The 23,309-nt window shown below is 39.0% G+C and overlaps 1 protein-coding gene across 1 annotated transcript in view; it reads left to right on the top strand.

The window, feature by feature from the left end:
* LOC148481192 (vomeronasal type-2 receptor 26-like) overlaps nt 1–23,309 on the top strand; it is an 83,011-nt gene that overhangs the window by 52,380 nt on the left and 7,322 nt on the right. The window contains exon 3 of the mRNA XM_088453811.1: nt 13,792–13,909. Within this exon, the coding sequence (XP_088309937.1) occupies nt 13,792–13,909 (118 nt within the window). The remainder of the gene's footprint in view (nt 1–13,791; nt 13,910–23,309) is intronic.

Genomic DNA, 23,309 nt, shown 5'->3' with positions numbered 1-23,309 from the left:
GCCAACTCCCCAGTTCAGGTAGACTCTCACCACAGGTACCTCTTGCTCCATTACACCTGCCATGGTCACTTTAGCAGTGTGACCTGACAGTACTGAAGCAGGGTTAATAAGTTGGGGGCTCATGACAGAGATTGAGGCCCAAGAGTCTCTTAATCCTTGCCCCTGCAGCCCCAGGTGCTGCCGCATATTTTGGGGTGGCCCCTTGGCAATGCAGGTGACAATCTCCATAGAGTCCACCTGATTCCTGCCACACTCCATTGGACTGACTGGAGTATGAACAGTCTCTTTGGGCTCACCTCCCCGGGTTAGACAGGCAAGCCGGGCTCCAGCACTTGGATTTGGGGCACGAGTCTGGGGTGCTTGGGGTGTGGGACAGTTAATCCTCAGATGTCTGATTTTCCCGCAGCTGTAGCACTTCTTGTCCAGTCAGGGCCCTGGTGGTCCTTGAAGATTTGCAGGGACAAGGAGGGGTAGTTTCTGGCCAAGAGCACCCTGGTTGCAGGATGCCTACTTTGGGGGGTGATGAGCAGAAGAGGGGTGCTCCCCTGGTTGTACCGTCCATTGAGGTTGGTAGCTAGTCGGGTGCTTCTGCCCTTGTGACTGAATTGCCAGGAACTTTTTCCTGTAGGTCTCAGGAGTGACAAAGAATCGATGTAGGAGGGCCCTTATGACTTTGTCAAAGTCACCGCAGTCCTCAGTGGCAACTCCTTGATAGGCCTCCAGGGCCTCTCCATTCAGTGTGGGCACTAGGTGTCTGACCCACTCCTGCTTGGGTAAATTGTGTAGTTTACAAGTCCTTTCAAATACTTGCAAATGTCCATCAATCTCCCCATTGCTGACTGCAAACTTGGCAAACTGTATATGATATGATCCCGGAACAGCAGTGTGCAACAGTGCTCGGGGTGCCACAGCCGGTGGTGTTCGCTCATCATGCCACATCCAAATGATGAGCATACATTCCTGCTCCTTTGCCCTTTCTCCCAATTCTGCTAGCTGATCCACTAGGGTATACATTCATTGGGATCCCTGCCATGCTGGGGAATGCTGAGAAACATAACTGCTGATGCTCTCACCAAGTTCTGAGGGGTGTCCATTGTTACGCTGGCCGCACTTTCCACCTCTGTCTAAAGAAACTCCATTCCACTGCAATCAGTCACTCTGCACATTCTCCTGAACTGCAATTACTCCTCTCCTAAGTAACTTGGCTTCTCTTGTTGGGTGACCGAAAAGCCGCCTGGGATTATCCCACCACCACAGTATACCACCAATTTCTGTGACCAGATGGCTTCCAGCCCGAACTCCCGTTCACAGGTTGGGAGGTTTGATCGCAACTTGAACTTGGGGTATCAGGGATTCCAGTTTACCATCAGTGACCGCCTGTCACTGACTCCGCCCACTGCGCCGTGAGTGTAACGATGCTGCCACCATTAAACTCTATCATTAGCATTTGGAACCACTTCTTAGGTACAATTCAGGCTCCTACCTTGGCACCTGGAACCGCTTCTGCTGTGTATGCATTTGACTAGCTGCAGCCACACCCCCTGATTGGTGTCAGCTGATTTCTCCTGATCCCTCGCAATGGACCAGGCCTGCACGGTAGCTGGCAGAGGGCTTGACATTGGAGATGCTGAGCTCTTACTTAGAACAGCCAGAGAATGGAATAGTGTTTGGCGCATTTCTGTTGGTCGCAGGATTAAGATGCAATTGAAGTCAGGCAAGATGTTTATTGCTCAAAGTCTTAAAAAAGACTCAGCCTTACAAATGAAGGAGTACTTTAGCATATAGGAATCTTATCAGCAGCTCTTCTCTACAAAGGATAAACATGGTTGTACAATATTACCAGGCATGAAGCCTTCTTTAATGCCACTCCAATACACATTTCCAATCATCTTAAGTGCACTACCTGTGCATGTGCTGGCCACATGCATGTTTATCATTGTCCCCTATGGACAGGGGGGACAATGGGGGACAGGTAGTCTCAGGCTCAGACTCCCCTGAGCCTGAGACTACCTGGTGTTTTGGTTGCCACCTAGGAGTCAGCTCGTCTAGGGCCAGTGGAGGTTTCCCTCCAAAACCCTGCTTCCAGGATTCTACTAAGGGACCAGGCCAGCCACCTCTGCCTGAACCTGAGCTTGAGAGGTGAGCAAGCAGGGTCCCATGGCAGGTTCTCCAGGCCACAGAAGGGAAACTCTTTTGGAGCTCCATAAAACTGTTAGCTGGCTGCATTAGCCAGTTTCCTACGCACCCCCTCATACCACTTCCAGGCATGAGGCTGCATAGGAGGACATTTTATTTATTTTGGAAGGGGCTGGGGGAACAAAAAGCCCACCGAGGACTCTGGATCCCCTGGCCATCCAGAGAAATCACAGGTAAGTGCACTTTTCCTTAAATTATACACTTTAAACATTCATTTTTAAGTAGATCCACATTTCATGCCTGTGCACAGCATTAGGCTTTGCACACAGTGCAGCACTGCAGCTTGGAATCTACGTGGCCAGCTTAGTGCCGCCGATACATGGTTACATATTTCTTTATAAATATTGTTACACCAAGCTCAGCACTGGGCTCTAACTGTTCCAGAGCTGGGGTGCTGGGAGCTAGGCTCCCTATCCCCAGCAATAAACACTGCTGTGTAGGTCTGCTGGGGCTCTCTCCTGATGCCATGCAGCACATCAGGGGTTAACAGCCTAGATTGCTGCAGCCGCTGGACTCTGTCCTGGCTGCAGTGTCCAACCACTATTAGATTTCTGCATTGGGGGCCCAGGGAGCATGCTTTCCCTGTCCCCCAGTGTGCCCACACACAGCTCCCACCCCCGGCCCAGCATTCCAGGGGTTAACAGCCATTGGCACTCTGCCAGAGCTCACCACGACAGCATGTGGTGCCTCATACTGTCCCCCAATTCAGTGCAATGGGGGTTAAGCCACAGCACTGCTGTGTTTCATGGAGACACTCCATTGCCTGGCCGCAGTAAGCAGCCGGCATGGAGTTGCTGGCGGTAACCCTATGAGTACAGGGGGAGATGAGAGCTATGCTCCCAGTCCCCAGCCCTCTGCTCTTGTTAGCCTGGACCTCCTTCTCTGCATGGGCGGGTCCTGGGAGCCTGCACTCCTGACCCCCAGCATACAGATACTTGGCCCTGCAGAGTTGCATGAGGGGCTGGCTTGCCCAGCCCCACTGCATGCAGTGCTAAGCCCTGCAGTCCGGAGCATTCATCCCAGCTGCAGTGGTTCCCTGATGCCTAGAGCACTGGGAGCTTTGCTTCCGGTTCCAGGCAGGCCACTGCCTTGTCATTCATCTGGGGCACCAGGAGCTAGGCTCCTGTCCCCAGCATGGAGCACTCAATGGCTCCTTACCACCCACCCCCCAGTGCTCCGCATCAAGGGGTAAACACTGCTGCACCCAGAGGGAGTCCTGGCCGCAGCCGGCAAAATAGTTAACCCACACCCGAAGCCTAGTGCCAGGCACACATTTTTACAATGGGAACCTAGCGCCTACAACAGTATAAAGATGATGCCTAGCACCGGTAACATTTAAACCAGGGCACCTGGCATCTTTTGCCTTTTTTAAAAAATGGTGCAGCAGCACGGGGGTTAACCCCTTTAGTGCTGCGGCTGCCATTATACACATGGGGTTGGCCTCTGGCCACAGGGAGGTAATGGTTTCTTACTGTTGTCCTGTCAATCAAGGGGCTGGCATGTCTGCAGTAAAATAAGGGTTGCTGCTGTGTTGTATATAAAGGGCCTAAGGCTGCAGTACGTAAAGGGGTGCTGCTGTGTTGTCCTGTCCATCAAGGGGCTAGGGCTGCAGTGCATAAAGGTGTGCTGTGTCATCCAGGGGTGCTCTTTCAATCAAGGTGATCTCCTCCCCAGTGTAAAAAAATAAAAAGTTTAATAAAATTAATTCCACAATAAATAAATATATATATATATAGCATGTAGAAAGCGGACGGCACTCGTGGAGACTCAATGAAAAAATAACGATGAAGCAACTGTTGCTTCATCGTTATTTTTTCATTGAGTCTCCACAAGTGCTGTCCACTTTCTACATGCTATATTTGCCTTTTCTGGAAGGGTACCGGAGCATTATTGCCATTGACTGAGTGCCAGGTGCACGCTGGTTCCTATATATATATATATATATATATATATATATATATTATTTTGTGTGTGCTAGCTTTGCTGTTATTGTTCGGTGACACTGCCAGCCAGACCGCAGTTTATTATCCACTTATTTGTGACTTTGCAAGTGGTCCATCCACCCTCTCCGCAGTGGTGCTTTGTTGTCCATAAAGGGGTGTTGTGTTGTTCATCAATTTGCTGCTGCCTTGTCCAGGGGTGCTCTTCCCAAGTGTTAAAAAAATTATTGTTTGGTGACACTGCTGGCCAGACCACAGTTTATCATCCACGTATTGTGTACTATAAGTTGTAGTGGAGTGTGTAATTTCTATTGGTAAAAAATCTTTTGACACTGTAAGTGGTAGCAAACTGTGTTATGCTTTTCTTATTCATACAAAATCTTGTGACACTGTAAGTGGTAGCGCAGTGTTTTACTCATAAAAATCTTTGTGACACTGTAAGTAGTAGCACAGTGGTTTACGCATAAAAAATCTTGTGACACTGTAATTGGTAGTGCATTGTGTTATTTTCTTATTCATAAAATATATTTTGACACTGTAGATCATTGATACTGCAGTGTAATATTTAAAATTGGTACACATTGACATTTGTGCTGTACCCCACTTCATTCGTATCTGTTGATATGGAGAATAATCCGCTGAGAGTAGAACAGGAACCAATTACTAGTGCTGTAGCTGCTGCCAGTGCCACCAGTCATGATGATACATCTACATCATCTACTAAAGCTGATGCCCAAGGGCATATAGGGCTCTCGTCAGGGCATCTAAAATCAAAGAACCAATCTCTTACAGTGGTAATGAAAAATAACATCAAACTGAAAGTTAGCTGCAGATAGACATAAAAATAACAAAATTCCTTTCACCACAAGAAGTGGCAAGGAAATGCTAAGGCCTTTGCCTTTATTTATGACTGGTGGTTCTGCCTCTTAAGATGATGTACTGTAAGCACAAGAGTGAGCATGCTGACATAGAAATTGAGGATGCTTCTATGGATGTGCACCAGGATGAGCAGGATATTTGTATAGCTGATGCTATTAAGGATGTTGATGATGATGATGATGATGATGTTGTTAATGAAGAAATTGTTTATGCAAATCAGGTACCAGTGGAAGAAACATTTGTTGCCCATGATAAGGAAAAGCCCATTGTCATGAATGGGCACAAGATAGAAAAAATTGGCTGTGTTGACTCATCTGTATCACCAGTGTTTTTTGGGGGGAAAGTTTAGATTTTGCTGGAGAAACTAAAAGAGAAGTCATCGCTGCATCAAGTGCCACTTGAGCTGACAATATGCATACCAACAGCTCTTTTCATCTCTTCAGATCTGTGTCCATTGGAAAATAAAGACACAACATATGACTTACACCTTGTATCTTAAATCTTGCATTTATTCTGTTCAGCTTGTCCACATATCTGTGTTTAAGTGGACAGTGGGTACAATGGGAATTTGGAGGCCACTAATTACGTTTTTTTTTAATGTCCCTGTATAGGTTTGGAATTGCTAGTCTACTTAAGTGGAATCTTGATGGGATTTGGTAGTAGGGACACAGGACCTTAATTAACTGTTTAAAACTTACTGCATTATTGATGGATATTGGATGCATATCTAATACCAGCCTACAGTAGATGTTATGGCAACAGTGATCTGCTCTGCAACTGGGTGACTGCTGTCATACTTGCTCACCCTTGCAAAGGATTGTTTAACAGTTATTTTTTAAAGTACTACTAGTAGTTTTCCTGGTCACCTTCTTGGATGAAAATCCACTCCCAGCAGCAGCATGTGTAGCACTGAAGGATTCTTCTGCGGCAAGAACTGATGTGAATAATTTAAATATTTTTTGTATTTTTTTGTAAATGCCTCCACTCCTCCCCTTCCCTCCTTCATCATAATTTGCTTCAGAATTAAAAAATTTAATAAAATGTTCTACTAATCACACCTTCCTTTCCCTACCTTCAAATACATACATACTCCAACTGCCTTGGGCCTCTTGGATAATACAAATATTTGTTTCCTCATGTACTATGTTGGTAGTTGAACAGCCACAGCTGTTGCAATCTTCGACATGCAGTTTCTCAATACCAAATATGTCCAGAATTATTTATGCATGCTCCCTTAATTTAACAAATATTCTGAAACAAAAAGTTCTTATTCTCTACCAGGGCACCTAACACTTGGTTGCTTTGCATAGTTGCTTATCTGGGTGTTATGGTCACGAATGTAGCAATGTATATTATTCATGTCCTGTAATGTATTGTATTGTATTGTACTGTACGTCACTGTAAATCAATCTATTTCTTTATGTACTTTGTCAGGCGCTGCGGAACACTTGTGGCACCATATAAATAAATGATAATAATAATAATAATAATAATAATATTAAGTTGATTTTGTGAGCAAAACAATGGACAAATTGTTCACCCATGCTCTCCCCTCTTCCCTCATAAATTTTCTTTTAAATAAAAAAATTAAATTAACTTTACTACGAATAAACCTATTATTTCCTTACCTTCAACTACATACATACTCCATATCCTTCATGGCCTCTATATGTTTCCTTATTTGCCATGTTGGGCATTAAACTACCATGTTTTTATTCTGCCCACTACTGCCACTTAGCTAAGTCAGCCAGTTAGCTTGGTGCAACATTTGGGACTAAACTGATTGAAAACTATATAGTGAGCTTTGTGGTGGTCAAAATTGACAGTATTTGAGTGGAAATAAGATTAATCAGGTTAATATAACATAATATAAAAATATCAAATTATGTGATTTTAGCAGTTTTATCAATTTTTGAAAGAAAATTCAGATCCAAAACCAAAACCTAAACCAAAACACACAATGGTGGTTTTGGCAAAACCAAATCCAGATCCAAAACAGGAGATACAGACCCAAAATGAAAACCAAAAGATGGGAGTCAGCACACATCCCTAAAATGAATATGCAACCCAGCTGAGCTTGGAATGCAGCCACTAGATATCCCATAATGTTGCCATCATTTAGGATCCTGGAACAGCTATCACACAAAATGGTGATATCTATGAGTTTTCTACTAGAGGAAGTGGCCAACTAAGAGTCCAAATTCCTACATTAGCAATGTAATACAATTCTACAATTGCTTTGTGCCATAATGGGGAGTAAGAAGTAAATAAAAGTAAAGAGAAGCACAAGAGGGTTGAGGGCCCTGCTCATAAATCTTACATTCTAAAGGGGAGGGGCAGACAAACATACATGACACAGATGGGGTAGACAGGAAAGAAGGAACATGTAACAGTGGGTTAGGATGAGAGCTGGGAGGATTTAATGAAATAGTGGGTCTTGGGAGCCCATTTGAAGAATTGTAGAGAGGTGGAGAGTCTGATGGGGAGATGGTGAGAATTACAGAGGTGGGGAGCAGCATGGGCAAAATCTTGAAGGCAGGAGTGGGAGAAAGTCATCAGTTGGCATGAGAGCCGGTGTTCATTTATTGAATGAAGATGGCAGACAGGAGAGTGAAGAGAGAAAAGTTTGTAGATGTAAATGGTAGAAAAATGGGTGATGTCTTGGTAAGCAAATTTAAAGTTCTTGAATTGTTTAATGAAGATGAAGGGGAGCCACTGGAGGGCTTGTATGAGAAAAGAGGCATATGAAGAACATTTGGAGAGGAATTTGAGCCAAGCTGCAGCATTGAGGACAGATTGGAGTGGAGAAAGTTCTGAGTTGGGGAAACCATATAGGAGTAGGTTACAGTAGTCCAATCTGTAGATGATCAGTGAGTGCATGAAAATTTTATCAGCATCCTGGGTGAGAAAGAGTCTGATCTTGGAGATATTTTTGAGATGGAAATGACAGGACTGTGAGAGTCCAAAATAACTCCAAGACAGTGTACTTTGCTTATAGAGGAGATAGTTGTAACATCAATTTATAAAGAGATAGCTTCCTAATGGTCCATGCTGAGTTGGAAACACACTGCAGAGGAATTGATATACAAGAAATAACTATATTGTTTGATTTTTAAATCAGAAAAATATGCAGAAACAGCTATCTTTTACAGTGACGGTAGAGCAAATCAAAAACATTGAAGCATATTAAAATTAGCTGGAGCCTGCCAGTATGGGTGGGGAGAATACCATGAAGCACAAGTAGCAAGGACAGCTTGGTTCTCCCAGACTCAGCCCCATCATGCTCTATCTCCTCTGTCTGAATATACAATCAATCAATTGCTTGGGCCAGGTTTGGGAGAATAATACACACACAATTATTTTACCTATCTCACAACTACTCATGTCTCCTGTATGCTCGGATGTCTGCTCTTCTCACTACCTGCCCACTGCAGCTCCTCTCTCTCATTCAGTCTTTCCTACTTCAGTGTTAACAGAAAATCTTTATTGAGGGAAGGGAGGTGGGCATGCAAGCTAATGTAGGAAGTGGAGCAGGAAGGTGGCATGGCTGGGTATGTCAGTTACTCACTCACTGACTGTATTTTGTGGTGGTAGCCTGGCTGGGGGGATAGTAGTGGGCACTTTGCTTGGGCAGTGACAGCATACTTATAGGAATGGCCAGGCCCCCACCACCAGTCATGGCTGGCACTGCCCTACTACCATAGGACCAGGAGGTAAGTAACAGTCGGGAAGCAAAAGCAATGTCAGATGGGCCCCCTGAGTGCTCAGGCCTGGGACTCCACTCCCAGCAGTCCTCCCTGATGGTGGCCCTGGTCTGCAATACAAAACATATAGGATGATCATAGAACATATGTGCTAACCCTTGCCCCTCCTTACTGCCTAACCCTAACCCCTAATACTAACCCTCCTTGCACTCCAACTAAGTAACTGTGGGATGCCGATGCCGGAATTCTGACACCATTATTCTAAGCACCAATATTCCATTTGCCGGGATTGTGACATGAAGGGAACACATGTAAAACATGGTCTGCAGTACACATGTAAAACATGGTCTGCAGTAACACACATGGGGAGTGATCAAAGAGCACATGTAACACATTGTCTGCAGTACCAAACAAAGGGGGTGCTCAGAGAACACATGTAACAAATGGTCTGCAGTACCATACATAGGGGGTGATCAGAGAGCACATGTAACACATGGTCTGCATTTCCATACATAGAGGGTGATCAGAGAGCACATGCAACACATGGTCTGCATTTCCATACATAGAGGGTGATCAGAGAGCACATGTAACCCACGGTCTGCAGTACCATACATAGGGGGTGATCAGAGACCACATGTAACACATGGTCTGCAGTACTATACATAGGAGGTGATCAGAGATCACATCTAAACCATGGTAAAGATTTGATGAATATTATTTGCAGTATAAGCTATGTGCTAATATGTGTTTATTTCATGACTGTAATTACCTCCATCATTGCTGAATATAGCATCCCCATCACTATACTGTATTATACCATCTGTAAAATCTTATATACTAGTTGTGCTCATAAATGGTTCTCTCTAACATATTCCATTTCTGTATTTTTGTCTTGAGAAGCTCCACAGATACTTAGAGAAGGTTATGTATAAAGAAGAGAATTGTAACCATACACTTTTTGGTAAAACTGGGGAAGCTACTTCTGCTATATATCTTGAGAATTGGATATCATTTGTAATTGAATCACGATATGTTGTACATCTTAAAATATTCGGAAAGGGTGACAATCTATTCCCTGGATCCTCTATACACTGGAGAAATGGGAAGGTAAGTTATACTGTAATGTTACAACCAGATGGAAATTTCTTAAGAAATTTAGTTTTCATCTTTTGCCTTTTCAACAACTTGTCAATATAAATGTATATATAATAATTACACAATGCTTATAGTTATACTAGAGATGTGTAAGAGCTCCAGAGCTTTGGTTTTGACTAAAAACATCTTGGGTTTTGGCATTAGATTTGATTTTGCAGAACCACCTTAATGTGTTTTGATTTTGGTCATGTATCTGGATTTTAATTAAAATGGTGAAGACATATTACTGGCTTTCCAAACATCCTCTCCGGGAGCAGCCCGGGGAGGAGATGCTGCAGTCAGCTACAGAGGCAGGGCTATACTGTAGATGTCATTAGGTCTACCCCTTTTATGGGAAACCACTATGAGTTGCTGATCTAGAGGATTGGGAAGGACTAAATGACACAATTTGCATGAATTAGCTCCACCCTCTCTTTATGGATTCACATATTACCTGTAAAATCTCTGCATCCTGCTCACTTCACCAGGAAGTAGGTGAGTTGCAGGAGATCTGCCTACACTTTTGAGGGTGTGGGGGTTACCTGAAACATCAGGAGCTTCTCACCACCATAAAGCAGAGTAGGCAAGTATGGATACAATAATGTTATTTGTGGTTTATTTGTTTTGACCTTAGTATTTATATCAATAACATTCACTTAAGTCATTTACATCCAAACAATAATATCTGCAATAGCAGACGCCAGGTATTTGCAATTAATTTCTAATATAAACAACAATAATAAATACACATACATTTATAAAAATAAGTTACTGTATACAAAGTTAAACTGCTCATAACATGTAGCAGCATAGAGTGTGGGATGTATCATTCTCTCATCCTTCAAACATAGGTCTGTCATATTTATTATGGTCTTCAATGCTGGTCAGCTGGAAGACGGATGGGGTATCACACTCTAGCAGAATATTCCTTTAGTGGAAAAGAGTTACCTGATAACCAGGGTGTTCCAGGACCTGCCCAGAAGACTGAGCCTTAAGGTCTGGCTCATTTTATAGATGTCTATGTAACTGTTGAGGAGACCAGTCCATCTTCTTACACCACATGACAACCTACATTCCTATGATTTTATAATTTATTTGCCTGTTCAAGGTAACTGTGATTATTTGCTGTAGGACATGTTATAGAGATCTTTGCTCTTCTCCCAGCTCCTGAAGATCCAGATTCTCAATTACTATAACGCCAAAGTTATAACACAGTATGGTCCACTATGGTCCTCATTTACAGTATATCTCACTATGGTCCTCATTTACAGTATATCTCACTATGGTCCTCATTTACAATATATCTAACTATTGGGCCTCATTTACAGTGTTTCTCACTATGGGCCTCATTTACAGTGTTTCTCACTATGGGCCTCATTTAGAGTATGTCTCACTATGGGCCTCATTTACAATATATCTTACTATGGGCCTCATTTACACTACGTATCACTATGGGCCTCATTTACAGTATGTCTCACTATGGGCCTCAGTTACAGTATGTCTCACTATTGACCTCAGTTAAAGTATGTCTCACTATGAACCTCATTTGCAGTATGTCTAACTTTTGGGCCTCCTATACAGTATGTCTCAATATTGGCCTCAATTACAGTATGTCTCACTATAGGCCTCATTTACATTATGTCTCACTGTTGGCCTCAGTTACAGTATGTCTCAGTATTGGCCTCATTTACAGTATGTCTCAATATGGGCATAATTTACAGTATGTCTCACTGAGGGCCTCAGTTACAGCATGTCTCACTATGGGCCTCATTTACATTATGTCTCACTATGGGCCTCATTTACACTATGTCTCACTATGGGCTTCATTTACAGAATGTCTCAATATGGGCCTCATTTACACTATGTCTCACTATTGGCCTCATTTAAAATATGTCTCACTGTGGGCCTCATTTACACTATGTCTCACTATGGGCCTCATTTATACTATGTCTCACTATTGGCCTCATTTAAAATATGTCTCACTGTGGGCCTCATTTACACTATGTCTCACTATGGGCCTCATTTTCAAGATGTCTCAATATGGTCCTCATTTACACTATGTCTCAAATATTGGCCTCATTTCCAGTATGTCTCACTTTTGGGCCTCAATTACAGTATGTCTCACTATTGACCTCAGTTAAAGTATGTCTCACTATGAACCTCATTTGCAGTATGTCTAACTTTTGGGCCTCCTATACAGTATGTGTCAATATTGGCCTCAATTACAGTATGTCTCACTATAGGCCTCATTTACATTATGTCTCACTGTTGGCCTCAGTTACAGTATGTCTCAGTATTGGCCTCATTTACAGTATGTCTCAATATGGGCATAATTTACAGTATGTCTCACTATGGGCCTCAGTTACAGCATGTCTCACTATGGGCCTCATTTACATTATGTCTCACTATGGGCCTCATTTACACTATGTCTCACTATTGGCCTCATTTAAAATATGTCTCACTGTGGGCCTCATTTACACTACGTCTCACTATGGGCCTCATTTACACTATGTCTCACTATGGGCCTCATTTACAGTATGTCTCACTATTGGCCTCATTTACACTATGTATCACTATGGGCCTCATATACAGTATGTCTCACTATGGGCCTCATTTACATTATGTCTCACTATGGGCCTCATTTACACTATGTCTCACTTTGGGCCTCATTTACAGTATGTCTCACTATGGGCCTCATTTACAGTATGTCTCACTATGGGCCTCATTTACAGTATGTCTCACTATTGGCCTCAGTTACAATATGTATCATTATGGGCCTCATTTCCAGTATGTCTTACTTTTGGGCCTTATTTACAGTATGTCTCACTATTGGCCTCATTTACACTATGTATCACTATGGGCCTCATATACAGTATGTCTCACTATGGGCCTCATTTACATTATGTCTCACTATGGGCCTCATTTACACTATGTCTCACTATGGGCCTCATTTACAGTATGTCTCACTATGGGCCTCATATACAGTATGCCTCACTATGTGCCTCATTTACAGTATGTCTCACTATTGGCCTCAGTTACAATATGTATCATTATGGGCCTCATTTCCAGTATGTCTTACTTTTGGGCCTTATTTACAGTATGTCTCACTATTGGCCTCAGTTACAGTATGTCTAACCATGGGCGTCATTTACAGTATGTCTCACTTTTGTGCCTCATTTACAATATGTCTCACTATGGGCCTCATTTGCAGTATGTTTCACTATTGGCCTCAGTTACAGTATGTCTCACTTTCAGCCTCATTTGCAGTATACAGTTATACACATGGCCTCCTGCCTATCTCACACAGTTTAACTTGTGGTCCTTCCTGCTTGGCTTGCAGGTCTGGACTTTAGCCTCCTGGCCTGACTTCCACAAAGTCACACAAACAGCCCCATAGATTTGCAGCCCTCCCTGCCTAAATGCTTGTCTGGATACTGGCCAAGCCTGGCCCCACTGGCCTCCAGGCACACTGGGCTCTGTAACTGCCTCAGTCCTCCCTGAACTGAATCTACAAAGTGACCTGATTGGTCTGCCTTGTTAGCCCTCACCAGAGCTCTTTCCTCTTGGCAGCCTCTAGTTGTGCTCACAATTTCTTTTTATATCCTGTGTAGGTGGGTCCTTCCAGCCCCACACAGAATATATGGCTCACTGTCACCACCTGATGTAATATTGCCACAAAAACAAAGTACAGTATAACATTCCCTCCACAGATCAAGTTTCATGAACAACACTTACTGGATGACATACTAGCTTTAGTTGCCAGAACTTTTAATGGAAAAAGTTACAGCTAAACAAATATCCACAAAAACCACCCTGGCAATATCATATTGCTGCTAATTTTCTGGAAGATTGATTACACTGTTCCAAAGTCAACAGCATTTAAGTCATTGACCAAAGCTTATTAAACCAATTTATATTTAACTCTTTGATTTTAATAGATGCCCCAAGCTCGATGTTCTGAAGAATGTCATCATGGTTTCAGAAAAGCTCCAATAGGAGGACATCATGCATGTTGCTATGATTGTATTCCATGCTCAGAGGGAGAAATATCCAATGGTATTTGTATAAATTTTATTATGTTGCTTAGAAAGTACAAATGTTTGGCAGAGAATTATATGCACATAACTCTTTGGTCAATCATAAGCATCCAGCAAGTTATTGCTTTGAAGAATTATAATATATTCTAACAAATATTAATGGGTGGTAACTGAAAAAAGACAATGTGATACATATAAACTTGTGGTGTTCAATAGAGATTTTTGTAAGACTTGAATGTTAGATCACCAAGATTTATTAATCCCTTATTGCATTACTTCAGCTTCCCCCTATGTATTATTTGGGTATCACAGAAGATACTGTATTGGTGGTAACTGCTGTGGTATCTATATTTTTTTTATCACAAATCTCATAGAAGTCTATATGGACTGTGACATGAGCAAATGTATCCAGCTCTTATACACTTAGCTATTTTATAGCTGCCCTTTGATATCTAAAGCGGAGTCTGAACCTAGAAGAAAAGTGATTACAAAAACAGTACAATTGTGCACTGACCCCGTGTTTTAGTTTTGATTTTGCCAATACCACCCTCACAGGTTTAGAATTTGCCAAAACTACCCTTAAGTGTTTTGATTTTAGTTTTGAATCTGGATTTCTATAAAAATGGATAAAAACAGTTAAGTTCATGTAGTTTGGTAGTAGTATTATTACAATATTATTAACCTCAATACAACAAATACCCAAAACCCAATGAGGTGTATTGATATATTAATTGATTAATTTAATGATTATTAATTGATTGATTACAGAATATAACTATAAATTAAAATTAATTTGATAGATGGAATAAATCATTGAAAAAACAAGAATCAAAATAAGATTGATTGATATATTTTTAAGAAAATATATATTGAACAAACCATTAAAAAATAAGAATGAATATGAGTTTGATTTTTTAGTTTTAATCAGAAAAATAGAAAAGAAAAAACTAAGCATATACAATCGCAATTAGATTGATTCCTCCCTATTAAAGGAAGAACCTAGTCAAATTGAATATTTAAATATTAATTTATATGATTTGATGTTAATAGTATCTATTTGCTGAGAAGCTCCCATCTGCCATTATGTTAAATATTAAAAAAGACATTAACAGTTTAACAAAGCAAGCAGAAACTACCACTTTTGTGGCTGAAGTGCTTGGATTGTTTTGGCCACCATAAAGCAAAATACCAATGGCTTAAGGTGGCTAACACAATGTTGTTATTAAACCTACTTATAGTAGAAAGAAGCTATTTTCATTTAAATTCTCACCCTCATCCTCATCAGTGCTGTTAATATCATTATACATTATTAGCTCATCCACCCTGGAATCAACCATTATATAAATCTCTGTACTTTGATGTAATTGGCAGCAAAGGCAGCAATTGTTTGTATGCACTTGGAGGCACAAATCTTTGTGAGAATTGTTTTGGGGTGCAGATGAGGGAGGGATACTGCTTCACATACAACATCACTTACAATGGAAGGATAAGTCACTAATTTTTAGTGGGGAATATTGGCTTTGTTTTTTTAGACACAGACAACACTGCCAATTGCTTGCATGAACTTGGAGGAAAAGATCTCTGAGAGAATTGTTTTGGTGTGCAAATGATGGGTAGACACCAACACACACAGAACAGCAATATACAGTGTGTCACTCATCTAAACAAACAATTTCTTGAAATATACAATATATTTTTTTATTTAATTAGAAAAGACTGCATTATTTGCATTATACAACAGAAAAAATATATACATTATTGCAATTTTTATATTTAACTTTGAAAAATTCAAAACAAAGAGGTATTCTTGGGGTGCAGCAGCCTTAAACATAGTAGATTATTTTTTACACAGAAAAAGATTATAGTATACTGCAGTGATAGATTTCCTAGAACAATAAAGGAACAGGTTCTCTTTAAGAAATAAAAAAACAATCAATAGCACCACACAGAGAAAGTAGCCTTTTTTGTTTGCACTGCAATGTGTGAGTGTGCAATTTGTGTGACAAACACACATACACTGACAAGTGACAATGATACCTGTACTGCAGTCACACTTCCCAGACATCTACTCCTGTCTCCAGATCATACTATTAAACTCTAAAACTAAACTTAACTAATGCCTCCTAACCTAATGGCACCCTGATGGCTTGCTAATTGTGTTTTTTTATTGCAGTGCCTTTAGTGCTTTAGCCCACATTCCCACACCCACAACCTCTGCTTTCCTGCATGAAATGGTGCCCAATTACAAGGGATAAACTTTTATATACAATCCAAAACATGTGAGATCTGACTCTGGGAAGATGACATTTGTTTAATTTTGGGATTGAAACTTGGTGGGAAGATTTGAGCTTGGGCTCATAAATTTTAATAACCCCTAAGTTTGGGTGTTTTAGGTTTCCAGGGAAACTAAACTGCTCAAATCTAATTAGCAATCAGTTGACTTATTAGACTTCCTATCAGAGACAATGTCCATTATGATTTTTTTCACACATTGCCCAGATAATTAATTTATTATTGCCACAAAATACAGCAATATGAAATGATATTTATCAGGAATTTTTGGGAGTTGGTAAATATAGCCCCAATAGTCTACATTTAGTAAAGAAAGAAATCTATAATTTGACAACAAATACTATTATTCAGTAGAATCTGGTGGATTTAAATGAAAAAAATATATATCAACAATGTGCTAGATATTTATTTACACTAAAACAGTGATAGTTTTTTGTGTGTTTTATATCCCTCATTAAATTTTAAGCATTGCTTGGGCAGATTAGAAAATAAATTAGTATTAAATACAGTAATTTGGAAAGTAGGTGTCCCAAACGAGAGTATATTGGGGAGTCAAAGTCTTCCCATACACCAACTATTGGCAAAAGATTCTGCAACTTGCCAATTGTCCTATTCATTAAATAGATGCTACAAACCTGAACCTTAAATAAATTAAATAAATTACTTAACATTGAACCTTACATCATGCTTTTATAAGAATTGCAGATAATACATTTGTCACAATTTATTAAAAATAAATGGGATATCTAGAAAACCAAATTAAGGTGACAAAATAACTCACCGATCAACTGCACTATTTAATAATGACAATACACAGGCTTAGATGCACAATAATTTTTAACTCACTAAGTCCCCAACTACAATTGCAAACCCTAGCCAGACCTCCATCAAATATCATGCAACCACCACCTGTGTTAGTTGTATCCACTAATGATGCTGTCTATTCACCACAGCAAGGTAACCAGCCAGTTATGTGCCTGCTATGACTACCAATCACAAGAAATAAAAAAGTTTAGTCTGAAACAGCCACATGCCCTCCACATGGAGAGGACACTGGCTGAGGCACCCAACTGATTTGTGATGAGAAATCAGAAATGAAGATAGGCATATAAAAGTGGTACAGATATGTCCTTATTAGAAATGTGCACCAACTCCTGTGTTTTGTTTTTGAATCTGTATTAACTTTGTATTTTGGTTTTGGAAAAAGATAAAGATAATTTCGCTCTGGATTATCTTCTAATTAAATAGTATAATTATTTTGTGGCATAAAAAATGAAATAAATAATAACAATATCTAAAACATGTTGGTTTAATAAAATGCATGCTTATTTAAAGACCTACATCACTGCAATAATAATTTACATATAAATGATTAAAGCAATATACTGTATCAATATTCAGACAATAAATCATAATTTAGTTGTGAAGAGTCCTTTATGTATAGTAGCAATTTTTTATGCAATAGAACAAAGTGATCAAAGCTCAAATTGTATGTTTAAAAGCACTGTGACAGTTGATTGGTAAATCAAAACTGTCATGCCCAGCTATAAAATAAGAATGGTGGATTACACTCCAAAAGCATTTAATTCACATAATCTACTGAGAGAAACAGTGACTGAGTGGTCACATGGGCATATCTACCTGCCCCCGATGCAATCACATATTTGCTCCTGTGCTGAAAACCCCCCTCCTCTTCAATGACCACTGAAGTGTGGGTAACATATGTCTCGTATATCCCGCACCACTGTTATGAGATAAATGACAAAAAGAGGTTGTTGTCTCTTAGAGATACCGGTATATAATTATTGTACCTCTTTAGTCTATAAATGGCATCCAGTCTGGAGGTGCTGTAGTGCTGAATCAAAGACCCATGTAACTGCAGCATATTGTGGGCAGCAGGCAGCCAAACAGAGTATGGAGCACAGGAGTTACCATCTGTTTGTATGGTCCAAAGGAAATAATTTTCTGAATGCATTTCTTCCACTAGGATTTTCTTTACAGGAGTTTGTTTAGAAAGTAGCATTTCCCCATTGTTATATAGGGCTTAAATTAGCTCATTAAACCACCTACTAGAGTTATTGCATGAGATGTATAATAGACAAATTCATAATTAGTTCTTATTAGCATCATTTGGCACATCAATAAGAACATTCTTAAATATAAATTAATACCATTTTGTATAGTGCATTGAAAAATTAAATGATCAAAACATGATTACAAATAATGCAAATATACATTATAAATAGCACAAAGGAAATGCTTATCAAAAAATTAGGGGCTTATCTAATATAAAAAAATAAAAATATTAAAAATATTATGAACCATAATTTCCTATAAGAACTTACAAATGTTTTTTATTTTATACTTTGTACCAATCAAAATGGAAAATCTCAATGTATTTTAGATGATGACCCAAATTGTAGGGGACATAGCATAATGCAGTAATATATAAAAATACAACAACATAACAAAAGTGTCTAAATTTGGTTATACACAAAATACAGCAATATGAAATTATATTAATCAGGGATGTACAGTATATCAATGTGTATGTACAGTATATCAATATTGAATAGGAATGAACCAAATATAATACATTATGTTATCACAGGAACCTAATAAGTACAAGCATCTCCATAGGGACCTGGCATAGATAGAAAACAAGTGGAGAAAACTTGAAACAAAATAAAAATATTTAATAAAGGATTGTGAAGGCCACTAGAAAATGTGGAGAGATTACTAAAGAGAAAACACAATCAGCTATGGAAAAAAGCACTAGCTGTAACACACCAGACACAAACAACTGTTGAAAGGAACACTGGCTAAACCACCCATGTAATAAGTTACAATGAATGTATAGTGAAGATCTCCCAGTTTCTGGCACCTTAGGTCACACAGGTCTGGACAGATTCTTCACAAAACTTTATTAAAATCTGTGGTTTTATTAAGACCATCTGGATAGAGAGAAGTTAATTCATGTATCCAGTTACATCCAGGTATTATTACATAGCTGTCTGTAATGATCCCCTTCTCTATATGTTCATTTAATGTGTTCCTCTCCCATGATTGTTAAATTATCAGGGTTCACATTATGTCACAGAGAAATTGCTGGTTGAACGTTGTGTGTCATGACTCTACTAATGATATTTCTTCTATGCTCTGCAAATCTAATTTGAAGGTTTCTAGTGGTCCTACCAATATAGATTATGTTGCAGCTGCATTGTCAAAGATAGATTACATACTGAGTTTTACAATTGATGAGTTCTTTAAGTTTAGTTACCTCTATTAGAAGTATAGAAGAACTTCATTGGTCTTTTTCTTAGCATATGGGCACATGACACACTGCCACAGTACCACAGTACCACACTTATAAAAACCTAAAGGTTTAGTAGGGATCCAGGATATGGTGAATACATTACTTGGTCTGTCGATGAGCTTGAGAAAACTTGGGGCTAGTATGGTTTTAAGATCCTAATTAATCCTAAACATCACTGCTGGATTATCTGCAATGATATCCTTCAGAATGGGCTCTCTTTAATAAGGGATAGCTTTTCTTTATCAGATTTTTTTTATCAAAAAAGCTGATTTTTTCATTTACATACATAAGGTATGAGGGCTAATTTTATTATCATTGTTTAGTATGTGTATTGACAATTGTTCCTCCTAAGTATTTGTGAGGGTTTCATTAGATCTGTCCTATTAATTTGTTTGACATTTAAGAATGCTTTCTTTAATAAAACATTTGCATACCCCCTTTCTAAGAAGTTGTTAATCATTTCTATGGACTGATTAAGAAAAGTTGTTTCTATGATGCAATTATGCTTCAATCTCATGACTTCTCCTCTAGGAATGTTGCCTCTCCAGGGATTGTAATGTTCACAGCTGTAATGAAGAAAATTATTTGCATCAACCTTTTCACAAAAGGTACATGAAACTATCACATTATTATCTATATGTAAAATTGATGAGTGAATTTAAGATTTTGAAAATTTTTGTAAAGGGAATCAACAAAAAATTACTTGTTTTTCATCCCCATCCCAAATACTAAACAAATAGTCAATGCAGTGGCCATAGAAGATGAGGCTTGTGCCAAAGTCTCCACCCCACATGTGTTGATCCTCAAGGTCCTCCACATACAAGTTAGCATAATTAAGCACAAACCTCATCCCCATGGCCATTACCATTACCTGTCAAAGGTGTGAAACATCAAAAAGAAAATGATTATGAGTGAGAATAAATCAAATAAATACAATCTAAGATGATTTCTAGTTGTTGGTCCATTCAGATTCTATTCATATATACAATCTGAGACATAACACTAATTCAAATTGTTCGGTAAAATGAATATTAGTTTATAAGGATTCCAAATTTAATGTTAAAATATTGTAACTCTGTTTCCATTCAAAATTTGTTATAAGATTGAGAATAGAGGTGGAATCCTTAATGTATGATTTAAGCGGCAAAGCTAAAGGTTGAAGGTAAAAATCAATATACAGTAATGTGACAAATTACTAGTGAGAGAACCTGAACCCAAAATAATTGGATGCCCTGGTGGTGTGGTGAGGGATTTGTGAATTTTGGGCAGGTGATAATAAGTGGGGATGACTGGAAAAAAAACATATAGAAAACTCCACTCCTCCCTGGAATTAACATAATTCTTTAAAGCTTGATCAAGTATCAGTTTAAATTACATTTGGTATAGGGAGGAAGGAATGTGATCGAGCCTTGAATAGAAGGGTGGTGCCAAGCAGTAACCTGTATGCTTTAGTTTTGTAATCCTCAAGGTCTTGGACCACAACCTCTTCCTCAAATCTGCAGGTTTCATGATAATGGAGGTTTCAGACCTAAGCTCCTAGATGGCTTTTCTCTTAGTCATCGACAAATTCATGATTTTTTTTGTTTTTGCAGTGCAAATATTTTTCAGACCATCTTATGTACTTTGATAAAAACAGTCAATATAAGGTCATTTCTTTATTAGGTGGAACTTTTCAGATTGATATATTATTTTTTGTTATTATTCTGATGTGAGTTAATACTGAAAATAGAGATGTTCTAATCCTTCTAAGAAGTTTTCTCAACTTAAATCTTCTAAAAAAGAAATTGCTAAAAGATCAGAATCAACCAAAACAATAGAGTTTATTGACTCATCAATCTTTTTAAATGTTTTCTTTTCAAAAATGTTTTTGTGACATAAAGTGCATGTGAACCTATTCAGCTCCACAAATAGATCAAACATATTGGCTTCTGCTTATGGAGCAAAAGAAAGACTGTGATTCAATAACCTAGTATGTGATTCACTTAATATTTTTGTAGATAGGTTAAAGACTCCTTTAGTAACACCTACCATCTTTTTACTATTTTTGTCCTACCCTCTTTCCTCTATATTTACCTTTTGTCTTTTTGGATGCCCTGGAGATAGGGGTTGATAGGGATTTGGGTGTTGTTGTTGGTTTTGATCTGTGTGGTGCCCAGTTTTAAAAAAAGAGATGACGAAGAAGTGAAATCATTCCTATTGTAGTATTTTCCATGGATGACTTGAGATCTAGCTCAAAGATTCTTTAAGAGGCTTTTATGTTGTCATTTAGACTTTCTTGATTCTAAATTAGCAATAGGGGTATTGTTCCTCTGGTTATACTTATTGTTTCTTATATGAAATCAGTATTTAGGTGTACCATAATTGTTATTATGAGTTTGATATTTACTTTTTAAATATTGGGATCTCCTAGGGGTTTTCACAATTCCCTTGTCATTATACAATTTATTTTTCCCCTGTTGGAATTGCCTGCTATACAAGTATTGGTTCTGTAATCCTCTACATCTCTTTTGTTTTTTTGATTCTTATTCTCAATAATAGATTTTTCAAATGCGTCTGCTCTTTGATTAACCAGAGAGTTTCTCTCCCAAAATAAGCTCTCTATAAAAACTGTCTTTTTAGATTTTAAATCTTCTGTTTGTTTTGTAACCTGTTAAACTTTATTTTCCCTATATTTAATGAGTAATTTCAGAATAGACAAAGAGCAGTTCTCAGCCAATTTGTCCTTTTCATTTGTGAGTTCTGGATCATCTTTATATGATTGTGTTTTAAAAATTCTCAGACCTCTTGGGAACATAAATATACCTACATCTTTTTGTAGGTTAATAGTGTTCCACCAGTTGCGCATCTTAGTTTTCAAGAGATTCTCCATGTTTTACAACTTTCCATATCAGTTTGTTTTTCAGTGTATTCTGTATTAGGGTTCAAATCTAAACTGCTTTCTGCATCATTTAGATAAACCTTCCTACTGAACAGTCTATTTCACAACAAGAAAGGGAATCCATTCCAGCAGCCAGGCTAATAAGCACTAATTGAATATAGCAAAAGGAAAAGGAATATTTAACCACAGGCTCTTGAAAAGACCAGCAGCCAGGCTAATAAGCACTAATAGAATATAGCAAAAGGAAAAGGAATATTTAACCACAGGCTCTTGGAAAAGACCAGAATCTTAAATTAACTCATCACTTTCACAAGACCTTCATCTCCTTCCTGGATCTCAATTTACATATAGATAATAATGTGATACAGTAGTTTCATCTACCTTTCATAAAAAGGTTGATGCAAATAATTTACTTCATTACAGCAATACACATTACAAACCCTGGAGAGACAACATTCCTAAAGGACAACTCATGAGATTGAAGCATAATTGCACCATAGAGACAACTTTTCTTAACCACTAAACTGATGATTTTTTTTTCTAAAAACCGCTGGAAAATTATTGGATTAGGTGAGGACCATCCATATTAGCTTATACAAAAAAAGTTTTTTTTTATTAAGATTTGTAAAACTTAAAATTTGTTCAATCATTGGAACATAGGAACCACCATCGGAACATCAAAAACATCATAAACATTGACACCATTGCGACATTCAATTTGAGACTGGATACAGGCACCAGGTATGTCAGGGGCATGAGGGGGAGGTTAATTTACTTTTATCAGCGGCTGCTAATCTTTGCTGCTGCTGAGTAAGGGGTCCTGCTTTGCTGACCGATCAGCAGTGATCAGCAGCACAGCAGACACATGGAGAGTGGGTGCTGGCAAACAAAGGGACTGGAAGGTCCCTCTGAGAGCAGCAGCTGCGGGAAGAT

Source organism: Taudactylus pleione, unplaced genomic scaffold (assembly GCF_031769625.1).
Source record: "Taudactylus pleione unplaced genomic scaffold, aTauple2 ptg000592l, whole genome shotgun sequence".
NCBI lineage: Eukaryota > Metazoa > Chordata > Amphibia > Anura > Myobatrachidae > Taudactylus > Taudactylus pleione.
This window is presented reverse-complemented; position numbering and strand designations above follow the sequence as displayed.